Raw genomic sequence first — 17,621 nt, forward strand, 5'->3', positions numbered from 1 at the left:
ACCTCCAGTTTTTGCGCCCAGCTAACTTGAGTGGGGATAAAATAATTTAAAATTGCTCTTCAAGACTTTCCAAATGTTATTGGACGTATTGACTTCATTTATAATAGTCAAACGAGTCATTTCACAGGGGTCGTGACTCAAAAAAATATATCCACTGTGTTACAGCCGCTTTTTTCACAAGGTAAGCTAATGGAATTTAGCGTTTTTGAGCCACAGTGCATCACGTGATGATGTAATTACACAGTTTGGCCACAACACAAGTTGGCATCAAAGCTTGGTCCGTACCACTAGCTGCACGGCTACCTGAGCTAACTAGTGATATGCCGCCCCCTGTATGTTTTAAGTATGAATTTGACAGGTGGCCAATTCTTACATATTGCACCTTTAAATAAGAGGACCTGAGATCTTCTTCATCACAGCTTTTGTGAGTCTGACTACAATAAAACACATTTTTCTGCAATATATTTCAGTGTTCCAGTCATTTTTGAAGCTTTTATGGACATTTCCCCTCTTTATGTCACAGTTTATTCAGCTTATTAGGCTGAAAGGAGATATTTTTTCCCATGTTTTCACTCTGCAGACGTGAAGGGAGCCGGAGCCTCCAACAGATGGTGCTGATCTCTCTGTCCACATCAAGAGTTGGGTGATAATTCAACAGTTATGTCATTAGGTGTACAGCTACCTCAGCAAGGAAAGCTGTCATCAGCGTTATGTTCACTGCTGCAGACCTGTCCTCTGCATCTCCCCCCTCTCACACCTCACCAGCCTGTTTTTCTTTTTCTTCTCTGTTTTTGTGACACCCAGTTGACAACACCTGCATCTTTCAGTTTGTCTTTTTGAAGAGTTCCTCACCCAGCTGTCACTTTGCTCGTCTGCGTGGGCTGACACAAACTCTTCCATGTACCTCCAAGATGCACCTGAATAGGTGAGTTGAGAGGAGACATCGTCACCAGGGCTTTTATTAAAGAAGAGCGCCTCTTTCTCTCCGGGTGTCCACTCGTTTTTGGGCAGATCACCCTCCGATGCAATTAACCCAGGAAGGCGACTTTGTCAAGGGGGACTCAACGCCGACCACCGCAGCTCTCCAGTCCGACGGCAGCGCCGGATCTCCGGCCAAAATGTGCAGTGAATGTTACGTGAATCAGACGTTTGTGAACGATGATGGGACCGTGAACGAGCACAAGCCACGGTAAGAGAGACGGGGACAAGTGAGGAGGCAAAGTTTGGGTGTCAAATGTGGAGATTGGTGATGAATTAAACGAGATTACTGTTCGCATTGCTCTAAGTTATAACCACAGCTTTGCTGAAGAGGAGTTAGTTTGAATAAAAATATGTGAAAAGTGCAAAATATCTTCATTTTTAAAATGTTTATTTGGATAATCTGATTGTGGTGCTGTGCGTAAAGATGTCAGCTGTGTGAGTGTTTACCTGTCAGCACTGCTGTTTGCTCAGCTGCTGTCTCATTTGTCACTGTTACAGGCTGGAAATCATTCAATGTGAATGTGTTTCCATTGCTAAAACTAATAATAATAATGTTAAATCATGTTAAAATGTGTTGGACTGTCCATCTGTGTGTCTTCTTTGGAACATCTGTGCAACAAATTAAAAAATTAAGAAGAAAGAGTCCCAAAGGAGGCAAACAGATGTGTCGAGCTCAACAATCCAACCATCAAACTTCTCACTCAACATGTTTTATTCTCACTTCTCTAGCCATCGGGGCTTTGTTTGGTTAAGTTAGATGGATGGATCTCACAAAAGCCACATGGGAAATAAACCCTTCATCTATTATGCATTAAGTTTGATAAGCTTAATGGAGGACTAAAACAAACAGTGCAGACACAGTGATGGAGAGAGATGGAGGCAAGAGAGGTTCAAAGCTCGTCTCCACTGCCTCTTTATAGATCGTGTAAGTTCAGCTGCTTCTCGTGTGAGGCTGAAAAACAACGCCTGCCTTCAATCAAGAGCATTTCACACCAAAGCACTTACACTTTATTTGAATCATAAATCTCTTACGTCCGCCTGCGATGAGTAATATTTAATGGAGGGATGTTGTTTTTGACCGCAGAGGTGAGGTGCAAAGACGTGCAACTAAGTGACGCTTGTTATCTGCCAAAAATAGTGAGTGTAAAATGTTCACATCAATCCATTCACTCAACACTGGAGGTTTTTCTAATCCATCTCATTCCTTCAAGAGACTGACATCAGTCCATCACCTTCTCGTCCTGGTTCAAAGGTAACATCCCACTTGTGCTGCACTCTTCCTGTGCACATGCTCTCAGGCTGTGAGCTGGAAGAGATGACTCAACATCTGCAGGCATTAATAACAGCAGGAACTGTGCTCTTCATGCAGCTCACCGGATGTTTCCACAGTTTGATATCAAGATGAATTTGACTGTGAGATGTACGGTTATTTCACTGTGTGTGATAGCGTGAGTTGAAACCAGTGGTGGAAGAAGGGCTCTGATCCTGTACTTAACAGTTCACCCAAAAAAGGAAAATTCATGAAGTTTCATGGTTCCTCAAAACATTTCTGGAGCTTCGCAGGAAAACAGTGATGCAGCATTCTTCTAAACAACTGAAGTAGATGGGGACTTGTTTTAAAATGTAAAAAATAAAACTCCTAATTGGCTCCATACAGCTTGTCTGCCTGATCCCAGTCTCTGGAAGCTCGTTATTATACAACACAGGGTTGTATGACAAAATCAAAGTTTGTAAACTCCTTCATGCTACACAAATTACAGAACATATGTACAGTTATTAATAAAGAAATCTACATAAACACTTAGTGCACCTTTTGCATCTGCGTCAGGGTGAATGTAAACAGCAGCAACAGGATTGCGATGACAGTGTTGTCGGCATCTTCAAATCTAAAGTTCGACATTCGGTAAAACACCGTCCAGCTGTAGTCCTGTCGGCTCAGAACGTGGTCCACCCGTCAGTGCAACTGCTCGATCCGACATTAAAACGTGTCATATCACGTTCGTGTCACATGTTTATGACCTGACTGTCCTATGGGAATGTGGAGTGGATGACAATGGAGTTACGAGAGGGCGGCCAAGCCAGTCTCGAACTGCGTTTCAACATTTGTAAGCGTGACATTACTGGACATTTTCAAGGACGATTTCCAGCCGTGTTTGTGGTGACAATCAGGAATTTCAAGCCAAAATATTCTGGCAATTGGGTTGGATGATAAACAATGCAGGAAAGAAGAAAAAACAAAGTCCTGCTGCATAATTTAGTGTATCATTGTTAGCTTTTGGACATTTTTCTAATCTTTGTTTCGAGTTTCACAACTCAGACACCTGAAACACTACAAGATATTAGGACTGTGTTAACTGTTCACTCACAGTAGCTGCATTTGAGACCTAGCAGGGCAGTTGAGCCATTAGTGTGCATGATGTTTTGGATAAACATCTGTCGGCTGGTTCTGCTTTTACTATCTGTAACAATTTGTGGTGCTTTCTGAACAGCTCATTTTGCAGAACGAGCTGCAAACATACAGCAAAAGAGGCTCAGAGTGGATAATTCAGACGAGGATGAAATACTTTCTATTAGTTTGTGACAGTTTCTTTTTTCCTGTCCTATTTTTAACATTTTGGCATCACTGTATCATTCCTTTCCTTGCTTACTCTCCTTTTTCTTTTCCAACATCACCTCTCCTCCCAGCTTGTATTACTTTTGCACATCTCCTCGTTCTCTCCTGTAATTTCCCTTCTGCTCCTTCAATGTTCTCCTCTCCCTCCTCCAGCTCCTCTTCAGCGCCACTCCAGACCAACACCAACAGCAGCAGCGGGGTTATCTTAGACATCTCCACTCTTAAGATGGAGCAGCAGGAGAGCGAGGTGCCTCCACTGCCGCCTCGCTTCCGCTTCAGAGACCTGCTTCTTGGGGACCAGAGCTTGAATGATGACAGGTAGGAAGCAGAAATAAGGTTGAGCTGTGCTGTTTGACACAGTTAGAGATTGTTGTTGTATGGTGAAAAAAGAGAAATACCAGATTCTGACCATCAGATATAGACAATAGTGTTAATACCTTAAAGCTGAAATGATTATCTCAGCTGATAAATGTGTTTCACCCATTATTTTTGCTGCTATAGCTAAGACTACTAGAGTTCTTTTAGCTAACTACTCCAACTATCAATCCATTAAATCTCACAAGGCCTATTTATCCATTTAGTTCTTACTTTTAAACATTCAACCATTTGATTTTAGCTAAGTATTTAAACAGGCCAGTTTAGGTTCAACTGTTTATCCATTACGCTACTTTTAACTAATTAATTAAAGTATTAATAGGCTAGCTATTTAGCCAATGAGTCATTGCTTTTAGCTAACTATTTCAATAGTTTATCCATGAGGCTATACTACTTTTAGCTTAGACTAGGGGGCTAGTGGAACTGTGTATCCATTATTTTTAGCTAACTATTTAAATAGTATATCCATTAGCTACTTTTAGCTAACAATTTCAACCATACACTTTTACCTAACTATTTAAACAGTATATCCATTACGCTACTTTTAACTAACTAATTCAACTATTAATAGGGTATCTATTTAGCCACTGAGTCATTGCTTTTAGCTAACTATTTCAACAGTATATCCATTAGCTACTTTTAGCTAACAATTTCAACCATTTATCCATTACATATAGCTAGCATATTATTTGAACTATGTAGGCCTATGCCCTACTTGTAAGTAATTATTTCAACCAGATTATTTATCCATCACATACTGTTATCCATCGCCTTGAGCTAACTAATTCAACCATGCATCTGTTATACCAGCTGTTAGATAACTTTTCTTCTTGCTTTCCAACTATGTTAGTTGTCTTGTAGGCTTCTCTCAACATGTGGTATTCAGGTGTTTCAGCTAACTCACTGATTATTTTCTTTTCAAATTGAGGTACTCACATTTTACACATTTTCCAATGTAGGCCTGTCCCCTAGCACCTGTAAAAGTAGCCTACCCCCTGGGGTAACTAATTTAATAATACATTAATTGTTTAAATCATTTTTTTAGATGCCATAAATCAACTAATTTGAGACTGTGTGGACATATGCTGACTTTCTTAGTCTTCTCTGGTGGTACATTTAATAATATGAAGTTTAAACAAGACAAAACCTCTAGATTTTGGAATTTGGGATTTTTTTCCACAATTTAATGACATCTACTGTAAGAGATTAATCAAGGTAGTCTTCTAAAACACTAAGGATTTGTAGCTTCAAATACCTAAATTGCAAACATTGTTTCATTCAGGTTGTAGCTGCTGTTTCTCTTCTTTAAAGCCATTTCTCTGCAGAGGCCAATCAAGGTTTTTCACACTAGTTCCTCGTTCCTATGAGAAACATTTTATTTTGTCCAGTGTCGCTGATTATTTTACCTCATTACTGCTGTGTTTGTCTTCTTATGTACCTTTCACATAATTGTGCTGATTGCAAGAACCTCTTTTTTCTTTTTCTTTTTTACTGGCCTTCAACAAATACTCCTAATTAGCACCCAAACCCCAGCTGACCTATGAGTGCGGTTTGAAGGGTTCTCTTAACCTTTTTGTGTAAGTGGAGTTTGTGTTTTGGATCTCGTCAGCCAGAAACATGAGATTTTGGGGTGCTGTCCATGGTGCTGAAAAGTAAAGCGTTTCTGAATCACTTGGGTTTTTGATAAAGAAGTAGGCTGGGAGTGTGCGTGCGTATGTGTGTGTGTGTTTGATACACTTGAAAAAGTTTTACTTGAAACGTTTTCAGCAACAACACTGTGACCTAATTCTCAATGAGAATTTAAAATGAGTCCCACCGTCAGTCTCTCTGTTACTTACCTTTCTTCGTTCAGTTTTTCCCCCTTTTAACTTCACTTCTGCGGCGTCTGAGCACCACAGACAAGATGACAGTAGCAGTCAGCTGTTTTTTTAAGTGATCTGCTTCATTTGTTTTTTTTGTCCCGAGATCCAAAAAAAGTGTCTCAGCAAGAATTTAGATAGCCTCTGCTTCTCAGGTGTAAAACAAACAGTCGAAAAATAACTTGAAACACGCCTCTTTTTCTGTTTTTGCAGTAGTTGTGCTCAATCCAGCAATCAGTTTGTGAGATATATGATCATATTTGTGTGTCATTCAGCATATAATCTGGGGTTCTGCCAGATGGACCTCAGGAGAGTGATGATGAAATGTAATTTTAGATGTGATTGCAGCAGCAGCGGTCCCCTGAGAGTAATATTTGACAGATCTATTTGACGAGGAAAAACAACAAGCTCTGCCAATGCTTTCAGTCGAAGGCGACCTTTCCCCAGCTGTCCTTGCGACAACCACTCTTTCCTCCTCGATCAAGCTGTCTACATGTTTCGACAGTTATTATCATTTGTCTGCTGTTCTTTCTGGGAATGAACCCGTCCTCTGTGCCCGGCAGATAGTGTTGTTGGAGGGCGAGTGATGCTTCAGGTTCAGCGGTCAGCCTCCAGGTTCTGTGAACATCCAAATGTCACTGGTCACATCTGTCCAGGGATCATTCATCACGCAAAAGGTTGCTCTCTCAAAGGCACGATCGAACATTTTTTCCATTTACCGTCATTTTTTCCTCGCCTAACTGACGTCTCTCCGAGCTAAAATTAGCAGTTATGTGAATTTTGAAATGCATAATTGAAAATGTCACAGATTTTTACAGGCGGTTCTTCTCATGTAAACTCGGAAAAAAGCCACGAAGAGTGGCGTTACAGTAGCAGCGTGGGCGGAGGGGTGGGGGTGGGGGGGTTCAAGTGGAGTGGCCCTCTTCTGGTATTTTCAAAAAGCACTGACTCATGGAGGAGGTCATCTGAAAATTACTACTTCAGACTCTTCAAATTAAGAGAAGACAAAAAAGGTGGGAGGGATAGGAAGGATGCCGAAGAGACACAAGAGAGCGCAAAGAGCTTCCCACATCTCCTTCTCGATTTTCTAACTTTGTCTGCGTTTTCTGCTCCAAAATCCAAAAGGAGAAAGAAAAGCATCTGTTTTTTGTTTTTTTTCCCTTTCTGTCGATGTCGCTGCCGAGCAAAGAAAAGCCCCATCCACGCCTCTTGTCGCTGTCAAAACAGAAACGCAGAAAGATGGACGGCGCAAGATGGGGTTTGGGCTTTGTGTGAAGCTTCAAATGGCTCACGTTTGAAAGAACAGGACATGTTATTGTGAATCTGCGGCTGATGTATGGGGTCCATTCCTCCACTGTGAGGGTGAATGTTTACAGCTTTGTGAGGAGCTGCAGTGATGCTGGAGGAGAACATGCTGCAACAGCATCAGTTAGGGTTATTCCAGTCGTTGCTGTGGCAACAAGGCCCGCGCATGAGAGAGAGAAAGAGAGAGAGAGAGAGAGATTGTATACATTTCTAAAAATACTCCAATAAGCATTTTCTCATTCCTCTAAATAAAAGACCAATCAAACACTGCTTTGTTTTTTCCAAGTCTTTTCTTTCATAGATTCTTTCAGTTTTATTTTATCTTATTTATATTTATTATTTATTCCCATAAAGCTCTTATAGTAACTGATCCTCCGACAGTTAGTGCTGTGTTGTTTTTAGAGCTGCGGGGAGGCGCGCTGGTCAAGGAGCTTTAACACACTGAAGGAATTAAAACAGTGACCGCACGACGCAGCTTGCAGGTGTCAATGGATAATGGATCCCAGGATCGTCATCCCCACCTGGGTCAGTCCGACCGTGAGCACTTGGAGGTCGGACCCTTTTGGTAGTGACGCCGGGCAGAGGTAGGTAGGGGCCAGCATGGAGCACAGTGTTCCTCGTGTCGTGAGAAGTTTTTTTTTTTTTTGTTACTGTTGTTCTAGTGAGACATGCGATGCGTTTGCAGGTGATTGATGGAAGAACAACGTGAGCTCGCGTCGACAGGTTTGATAAGCGCGCCCAAAAAAACTGCTGAGACGCGTGTTTGTTCGTTTATAGTTGTGAGAAGGTGGAAGTCGCGACAGCTGTTGATAAGCTGTCAGGTAGAGCTGTGAGTGACGACGGTCATCATCCATTCATTGTAATGTTCTCATCGATTATTTAAGTTTCCCGTCAAGATTTCCAAGTTGACTGATTGAAATTAGGCTGATTGTTTGTTTGTTTTTGTTTTTTTGTGACCAATACCTCAAATCACCTCCATTTTCTTTTACTGCTTTTTAATTTGAAATGTTTGAACAGTCTGTCAACTAAAGATTATTTTCATTATCAATTAATCTGCCATTTCTTTCTTTTTTTTTTTTTTATCAACTTTGGTCTTTAACATGTCAGAGAATGGTGACAAATGTTGATTTCGTTTATCTGACTAACAGTCCAAAACAACAACATATTCAGATTGATATCACATGGGCAGAGATGTCCCTTACACTGGGGACACTGGGGTCATGTCCCAGTCACTTTTTAAAAAGTTTAATTTGTTAAAAATGTCCTGAAAATACCAAGAAGTGTTCACAGACAAATGAGAATGAATGCACCTGTGGTTGCAACTGGCTGCTGCTGATTGTGGTTTACACTTAGTCTGAGCCCATCAATGATGGATCAGCAAATACTGTAATATCTGTATATTATTATATAGTATTCATACTGTAAATGTCCTCACACTGATCCCCCAGTTACATTGTCTGAAATGGCATGTGTTGAAAACGGTTCAATGTCCCCAACCCTTGCACATAAGACAAAGAAAAGCTGAAAAAATATCCTTAATTTAGAGCCACAACCTGTCAACTGACCAATCAAATAATCGACATTTCACATCACCCCTATAGAGTTTTATATAAGGCTGCAACTGGCTTCTTTTGTCTTAATAGTCCAAAACCCCAAAATAGGACATGTAGTTTGGTATAAGACGGAGAGAAGCAGAAAATATTCATGATTCAGAGCCCCAACCAGTGAGTATTGTATCGTTTTTGCCTATGTTTTTTAAAACGTAATGACGGATTACTTTTTCTGTCAAATATTCTAATATAGAGTTTCATATTAGGGCTGCAACAAGATTGTTTTCTCTTACCAATAGTCGAAAATCTCAAATATATTCAGTTTCACATAAGAAAAAGAAAAAGCGGAGAATATTCATGATTTAGAGCCACAACAAGTGAATATTTTAGCATTTTTGCTGAAGCCTTATCTTCCCGTTGCTTGTTCTGTCGTAGCAACAGACCCAAACCCAAATATGTTCAGTTTAGTATCACAGAAGACACAGAAAAGGAATAATCCTCACAATCCTCCAAATAGCTGGAACTTGGTCATTTCTTCATGGTCAAGATCATAAACTATTAATCATCAATTCATTTTATGTCCACTGACTTTTTGAGAAATCAACCAATTGTTCCGGCTCTATGTGCTCAACAGGTTTCTGTCTGTTGTTGGTGATCACCTCGGGGTGAATTGATCTGAGTGAACTTGCAAAAGTTGCTCGTTCGCAATTAGTCTTTATAGACGATCTGATTACTCCCAGAGCTGCGCGTCTTATTGCCTGAAACTCCGATGTGACGCTGCAGTATGACTAATGTCAGACCACCTCAGCTTCAGTAATTGTGTGCTCAACAGGAGCTGATTATGGGCCATTACTTGCACCATTATGTGTGTGTGTGTGCATGTGTATTGTGTGTGTGTGAAGGGGTGAGACACCATGACAGTCAGATTGACAGAGAGAGAGCAATCTGTAGGACCCCCACATGTGACAGCGAGCTCTCAGTTGAAGTGGCTGTTCTCCTCCAGAGCTCATCTCTGCCCTGCTGCTGTCCAGATGTGACAGCTGTTCTCATCACAGAAGTCTTCACGTCTCCACCTCTGTAGGGCTTTTCTCCACTCTGCGCTGTAGTTTTTATCATCGTGCAGACCTGAAATAGCTGTTGCAGTTCCTACCGAAGGGATGTCGGTTCCTCCAACAACCCACACTGCTTTTCCTTCCCACTGTGAACCTTTCAGCCACAAGACGAAATCTGGGATTACTGCAGCTGCAGCAGCATAAACCTCACAAGCCTTCAACCCTCCTCAAATCCTTCTAATCTCTGTCATGTGTGCACTCTGTCTTTTTTTTTTCTTTCTGTCTGCATTCTCCTCTGAAGGCAGCACACGACTACTGTGTAAAGATTTTCTGTGTTGCCAAGATACCTATTGTTGAGTTGCACTTATTCTCTCTGACTAACTCTCCATCTCTGCTTCGCTCGGCTTAATTGTTTTATCATTTGACTCAGATTTTACATTTGCTACGCCTCTGTGAACTATTACTAATTATTTAATCATAGGCACATAGAGGCCAACTCATTTTTTTATGTATGTAGGACACCCCAGTGGGCACTGCACTGTGATTTCTATATCTTAAGGGCACCCATTAGTTCACTGCGTCATGTTTTATCTTCCATGAAGGCGTCCAACAGGGCAACTATAATTATTTTTCTTCCAACATGTGGGCGCCAGGGGCAGCGATCATCTTCCTTGAAGAAAACTTGAATGAAAACCTAATTTTTCCTTTGTTTTTTTATTTTATTTATTTTTTGTGATCACTGTTTAGTCTGAAAACGCCTACACATGATTTTCAATAAGACCTTTTTTAGTACTTCACTTGCAACAATAGTGATGTCATAGTCGCCCCTTTAAAACGGAGGATAAAATGAACTGGAATTAAATTACAAAGGAAAATGTAAAGTTAAAAGAAAGAAAACTGTTACACTAAGTAAGTACGATATTTATAATTAGACCATAATTAAATGATGAAAGGGAAAATGAAAGAAGAAATTCAACATAACATCAAGCTGGTAAATTAATGGATTTACCCTGGGTGGTCTGCAACTTCAGACCACCCAGACCACTCTTTTCAATGTGCATTGCATGTACATGCAGTACGTATGCAACATAATAAAAAACTGCATTTGTATGGATCCTACAGTCTTAATTAATGTGATTTAAGGCTGAAAATGAGCTGAAATTGAAATGTGTTGTTTAAAATAAAATTAAAGACGTAAGAACATTTAAGAGAAAATTAATCAGTAAGATGAAATGTAACTTCTTGTTTTTCTTCTTTACATTTCACACTTTTTGTTTGTCTTCTGAAGATGTATGTAAATGGGAGGTGTTGTCTGAAGAGTGGAGGCAGGGAAGCTGAGAAAACTTGTTCTTTAACAGTATAAATTTGATATTTAATCTCCTTTTTCATTGTAATTATGACCTGATTATCCTGGGTACCTAAAGCAACATTATGTAGAAATTGGCATTTTGTGCGTTTTGGCGCCCCCCACAGTTTCTGAGTGCAACACCACTGTCGTAAATACAAATCCCAGGTCTGTAACAGTTTGTCAGATGTAATGTAGGTGCTAACTCCAAGCAAAACTCATTACATCATAACAGTGTTATGTGTTGAAGTAAACATGTGTGTAACTCTGTGATCCGACCCGCTCACTGAAGTTACATAGTGCGGAAACAAGTGATAGGAGGGCGGAGTGGCTGAGACAGAGACACCATTCGCCCTATTACAAGACACTGTACCATCAACATGACTTTGAAGCTGTTATTTAAAGGTTTAAAAGTTACATAATGTTGGTTTTAAATAATGATAATGTACCATTCTCTCGTCTAATTTTCCATTTTCTCATTAATTTTTAATTCTGGCTACAATGATCCTCCGTACCGTGACAGCTGCTCTGGGGCTCCTTTGGGTTGAGCTGTGTCTTCTACAGTAACTCTTGTAATTGGGAACAAAATCAGAGACAGATAATTACCAAACCCTCCTCGGGCAGATGATTAGAAAAACAACGTGATGAATATTCATGCTGTGATGAATTTCATACTATAAAGACTGCTATGAAAAACATCGGCGTGGCTCCTTGTGTTTGTGCCGCTGACGTTTTCTCTCCTTTTCTTCCCTGTTAGGGTGCAAGTCGAGTTTTACGTTAACGAAAACACCTTCAAGGAGCGTCTGAAGCTTTTCTTCATCAAGAACCAAAGATCAAGTAAGTGGATGGTGCAGGCCTTCCTTTCCCAGCCTTGAGTTGGCATTTGTGTAATTGAAGCGGTCCATTAAAGAAGACAATAAAAGCAACACTCACAAATTCATGCATAATGAGACCCAGATGCACAGAAAAACACTCTCGAGACAACCAAATGTTTCTCGCTAAACAACAACAGATTTAAAGGGAATTACCACTGTGCTAAACTTACTGTAAGCACTTAGACACACTGATGTTGCTTATGAGTCACAATGCATCCCTTTTTTTGTATTTTTCTTAAAAATGGGTCCGTCTTTGGTCTTTAGGTCTTAGGATCCGCGTGTTCAACTTCTGCCTGAAGCTGCTCACCTGTCTGCTCTACATCATCCGAGTGGTGACGGACAATCCCGGTCAGGGGCCCAACGCCAACCACAGCACAGGACAGCAAACCTCCAGTGGCAACAGCAAATGGTTTGTTCACACTGAGAGAAATGTGTCAGGTCGAGTCAATATTTGTGATAACACATTATCACACTGAAGTGTCGCAACACCAGTAGTGAGGAAGCTTTCAGATCTTTTACTCAAGTAAAAGTACTAAAAATAAAGTCATGCACTGAAAATCATACTTGGAAGAAGTAGAAATATCTAAGTTTTATTAGGAATCTGTATTTTTTAAAGTAGAAATTAAAAATACTCATAAATATAAAGTACTTAATGCACAAAGAATGGCCCCTTTGACTGCTATACTATCATATATAATTATTTTTATTTTATTTTTAAAAGCATATGGTTCATACTTCTATTTTAAGTGTCTCCTTGTACATGTTTATATGCTTCAATGTCCAAAAAACATAATTTTCTCATACCGTCCGTTGCTTCACCACCTCTATTCATCCTCTGTTCGGTTTAAGTACCTGTCTCTTTAAGGCCCCTCTCCCAAAAAGTCCATTCAGCTCTGATTGGTCCGCTCTCAAAGGCCTGAGCACACAGTGTTTCCACATCAGCTCTGCCGGTGTTTTTGCAACCATGGCGTGGCGGGGGGTGGTGACTGTTGTCATGACATCACAACCCAATGGACGCTTGTTTAAAGGCACAGTTTCTAAATACGAGCTGTGCGCATTTTGATAATTTCACATTATATATTATATAAGCTACCGTTTAGACCTGCTTTATAAATGGTAAAAACATGGAAACCCTAATTTCTACAATTTGGGACCTTTAATGTAAAAGCAGGATTTTACTGTTGTAGTTGGTCGAGGTGGAGCTAATTTTCATATTACATTTCATTATGCATTGATCTTCTGATTATATTCCCCAGTAATCAGCTGAGTTTTTAAAGTGTAAAAATTCAGAAAGCAGTTAGAAATCTCGCCACAGTTACCCAGAGCCCAAAGTGACACCTTCACAATAATTAAAAGTAAAAAAGAGCAAATACCAATATTTGAGAAGCTGAAGCCGCAGTATGTTTTCAAATGAAAGATGACTCAGAGTGTTGGGGCGTCCCGGTGGCTGGGTTGGTACAGCGTGCACCTCTTGTACAGAGGCTGTGTCATCGCTTCATGTCATCCCTTCTTCTCTCTCTCTCGCATATCATTTCCTGTGATCTGTGATTTTCTGCAATTATCAAGTTAGTTGCTAATTAATTGTCTGTTAATCAGCGAATCGTTTCAGTATATTTTGATGTTTTTTGTGCAAAATTAATCGCTTGGATAGTAACAAGCAATGAAAGCTGTCAGATCAAGTAAAAAGTGTAATATTTTCCTCTGATATGTAGTAGAGTAGAAGTATAAAGTGAAATAAAAAGGAACTATTACAAGTAGCTCAAAGGAGTTTTTCAGCTGTTTTGCTCTGAGACACTAGCATCAAGCATCAACATCTTTCAATGAGTCTATATTTTTGTCTGCTTCTACAAAAGGTACTTCAGTTTTTTCTGTAGACGAGCATTTAAAGGGACACTTCGTAGTTTTGGAGAAGAAATTCAAACTCAGAATTTTTATATTTACAGTATTAATGAGGTAATAATACAAACTCAGAAATATTTACTTTTTTCCATAACTGAATAAACAAGCTGTTCTCAGTGGAACATAAGGTCCCAGAACACTGTTTGAAGCTAGAAAGGTGGCAGGGTCCGCCACTTATAAACAAAGTAAAACAATGTGAAATTATGTTGTTCTTTAAGGTCAGTTTGTTTATTCAGTCATGAAAATGAAGAGGATTTGTTTATTTAGTTATTTAGGCATGAAAAAAAATCTGTCAGTGAAGATCTTTCTCTTCTGATTAAAATTTCTTCCCCAAAACTACGTAGTGCACCTTTAAGAGACTTCTGAAAAATAACAGCACCAATAACTTTAGTATATACATTCATTAATTTTCATTCTGTGTCGTTATCCTCCAGTGTTGACTGCCAGTGGAACGGATCGGTGCAGGACAGAGAGATTAACTGGTGAGCAGCAGAAGTTGTGTTTCACTTAATAGAGTTAAATCAGTAGAAAATGATTATGTCGCCTCCAGTGAGAACAATATCCAGCTCATTTTCTGCTCTCACCTTATTAATCTGACATGAGATCAGTGTTTTTACTATGATATCAATCTTGAGCATTGTTTAACACCCATCTAAAGATATAATTACTGACTACGAGTCTTATTTTTGAGATAATAATACATTTAGTCTCTGATGTAAAGGATATTTATTGTTAATTGTTAATGAAAGAGTTGCTTTGTGTGACAGGGAGTTGATCTTCTGGGTGGACAGAAAGGTACCTGTCTGGGCCATTCAAGTGAGTCAGAGCAAAACAAAGTAAAAAAAACAAAACATTTATAAACCAAATTCATGAGTATGTGTTTATTATCCCCTGCTTCGGTTCGCACAGGTGATTGTGGCCATCATTAGTTTCCTGGAGACGATGTTACTGATGTATCTGAGCTACAAGGTGAGACACACACACACACAGTAAACACACACAGACTTCAAGCACATCAGCGTGATTACAGAATACAGTCTGTACAATTAGTCACTTACAGTCTGTGAGATTGACAGTCCATAAGTGGTGTAATTAGCCCAAGTCATTTGTCGTGGCTACATTAAGGATAGACGGTAATTACAGGATCTGGTGGATGTGAAGGATTAAGTGGTCGTGGAAAGTGACAGACTACAATTAAGGAATGTATCTGTAGCAGTGACTCACTGCCTATTGTGTGCTTACAGGTAAAACTGTTAAAAAGTCTGTGCATGTTTTTTTTGGGGGTTTCAGGGGAACATTTGGGAGCAGATATTCCAGGTGTCGTTTCTTCTGGAGATGATCAACACAGTTCCCTTCATCATTACGGTAAAACTTTTACCATGGCAACACTGAAATACTTGTTATCTGAATAAACTCCCTCTAGAAACCACTCACTTTTAACTGAGCCTTGTTTTTTTTTACAGTGTTAGCCTCAAGCATAGAGAATATAAGATGTTTTAATGCATTATGGCTTAATGGACCATACACATGAAGATATCGAGGAAACTAGAGACCGTACCTCTGCACCTCGGTCGTTTTGGGTGTTGTAATAGCTGGTTGTCATTTTGTAGCTACGCTGTGGCTGCCAACCTTAAGACCTCAATAACAGGAAGGATTTTAGAGACTTTTAAAGAATTAAAGTAACAAAATAAGCACACTTCAGCAGCATTTTTATGTTAAATACTTTGCACAGAAGTCAGAAAAATTCACTCCACTGGCGTGAATTTGTCTGATCTCTGACATAATATAATATTCATCAGTTTTCTCTTGTTCATTCATTTTGTTGTCCCTGCCACTTCCCTGTGTGTCAGCCTCTCGGTAGTAACTGACGTTGGCGCGTCCCCTGTGATTGACGATTTTACAAAATGCATGCAGCTTTCCTTGAAAACTTTCCGTAAGAAACAGGAATTCCTCTTTTCAAGATGTCTGAAATTTGCTCCGGTATTTATTTTCTTCATTTCTTTGTTCGTCTCTTAGTCACTGAGGAGGGCAAGGACGCAACAGTGCAGTAGACTACATGCTGTACAGTGGCAGAATAGGGTTGTGATAAATAACAGGGGGAAAGGATGTAAAATATTATCATAAATCAGAAGAAATACAAGAGAAGCGGGACCCAGGGAGGAAACCAGGAGTGGGCAATTAAAAACATGACTCTCCCAGGAAAAACATAGATGTAGTAACAACTATTGTGTTAGTTTGATTGCGGATTTACTCGCCCCAAACAGTCAGAATACCTTACTGAACATTAATGTTAGCTGTATGATAGCAGACAACAGCGCAATGACCATTCACCAGAGAGTCCTGATCTTTCTCGTTATCCGACAGTGTCTGAAGTAAAGTACGTTTCTCTTCAAGAGAGAATTTGAGGTCATTACAGTGGATTTCAGCACCTCCACGGCTCGTTAGGGCCAACAGGTTAAGAAGTGAGAATGACGATAAGTCCACTTTTTCTCATTCCTCCAGAAGCTCCGGGCTCGGCCCATAGCGGTCTCCTCCAGAGCTCTCCAGCAGCTGCCTGCCAATTAACACACACAGAGTCGCTCATCAATCTTAAACGCCGGCATCTGTCCCTCCGCTCTGGTCTGCCGAACAGCAAGCCACATTATTTGTCCCAACCCCACACACACAGCCATTTTAAGATAGGGTCTTATGGGGATTGACTCTTTTGGAGCCAGCCTTAACTGGCCCTTCAAGGAACTGCAGTTTTTGGTATGTGCTTTATTTTTCAGCGCCGGAGGTTGCAGCTTGTTTTTCACAGGTGAAGTGTGAAAGCCACAACAGATTTCTCATTGGAGCTCAGTTTTTTTAATGTGTGAGTAACATGCTTGAATAAAGTGTGAAATGTTATCCATTAATGACTTCAAATGTCTGACTGTTTCCTCAGATCTTCTGGCCCTCAATAAGAGGCATCTTCATTCCTGTGTTCCTCAACTGCTGGCTGGCCAAGTGTGCTTTGGAGAACATGATCGTGAGTCTTTTCAATAAACATTTTAATGACTTTGTTAAGGCAGGACACTCCATCACAGCCATTTCATTTCACCGCACCCATTTATACAAGCCTTCATGTTCACAGTCATTTTGTACGTGGCTGCAGCAAAAACATCATTCTCCAGCTTTGTTTCTGCTTTGACTGTTTGCACCCTGGAGGGCTTCCTCTGGGAGATAATTTGCAAGCCTGTTTGACTTTTTCATGTTTTTTTCATTGTGTTCAGCTGTATTGCTGCAGCAGGAGACATCCCAGAGTAGAACCATACTGCCATCAGCATTTGCAATGAATAGCTAAACTAATGGTGTGAGTGATTCCTGACAAGACTGGCATGAATGATCAGAGAAAACGTCTGATAGATGCACGGTGTCTCTCTTTAACATGAGCAGAGTTGAGTTTTTAGCCTCACATGTTAAAGTCTGCTGTTGTTATTGGGTAGAATGATGTCCACAGAGCAATCCAGAGGACCAACTCAGCCATGTTCAACCAGGTCCTCATTCTCATCTGCACCCTGCTCTGCCTGGTCTTCACTGGGTGAGGCTGGCTCTTCAAGGATTTTTTTTTTGTGTAGCTGTTTGTCAGGTCCTTCTGTCCTTTTTCAGTGTGAATGGCTCATTTAATGTCTCTGTGTATATGTTTAAATTAACAGGATGGCAGGAATACTTTTATTTAATTGTTCAGTTGAACTCTGTGTTGGTGTCTTGTCTTGTTATAAGTCGTAATGTGAGGTGTATCTAACGT

General features: G+C 40.1%; 1 protein-coding gene across 1 annotated transcript in view; it reads left to right on the plus strand.

Moving 5' to 3' along the window:
* Positions 1-1,022: 1,022 nt before the first annotated feature.
* The window catches only part of kcnt1a (potassium sodium-activated channel subfamily T member 1a), a 33,728-nt gene continuing 17,129 nt past the window's right edge, over positions 1,023-17,621 (plus strand). Inside the window, exons 1-10 of the mRNA XM_073478086.1 lie at positions 1,023-1,189; positions 3,749-3,913; positions 11,839-11,918; positions 12,221-12,365; positions 14,290-14,337; positions 14,623-14,671; positions 14,765-14,824; positions 15,146-15,220; positions 16,779-16,862; positions 17,320-17,414. Coding sequence (XP_073334187.1) covers positions 1,023-1,189; positions 3,749-3,913; positions 11,839-11,918; positions 12,221-12,365; positions 14,290-14,337; positions 14,623-14,671; positions 14,765-14,824; positions 15,146-15,220; positions 16,779-16,862; positions 17,320-17,414 — 968 coding nt within the window. The remainder of the gene's footprint in view (positions 1,190-3,748; positions 3,914-11,838; positions 11,919-12,220; positions 12,366-14,289; positions 14,338-14,622; positions 14,672-14,764; positions 14,825-15,145; positions 15,221-16,778; positions 16,863-17,319; positions 17,415-17,621) is intronic.

This window comes from Pagrus major, chromosome 12 (genome assembly GCF_040436345.1).
Source record: "Pagrus major chromosome 12, Pma_NU_1.0".
Lineage (NCBI taxonomy): Eukaryota > Metazoa > Chordata > Actinopteri > Spariformes > Sparidae > Pagrus > Pagrus major.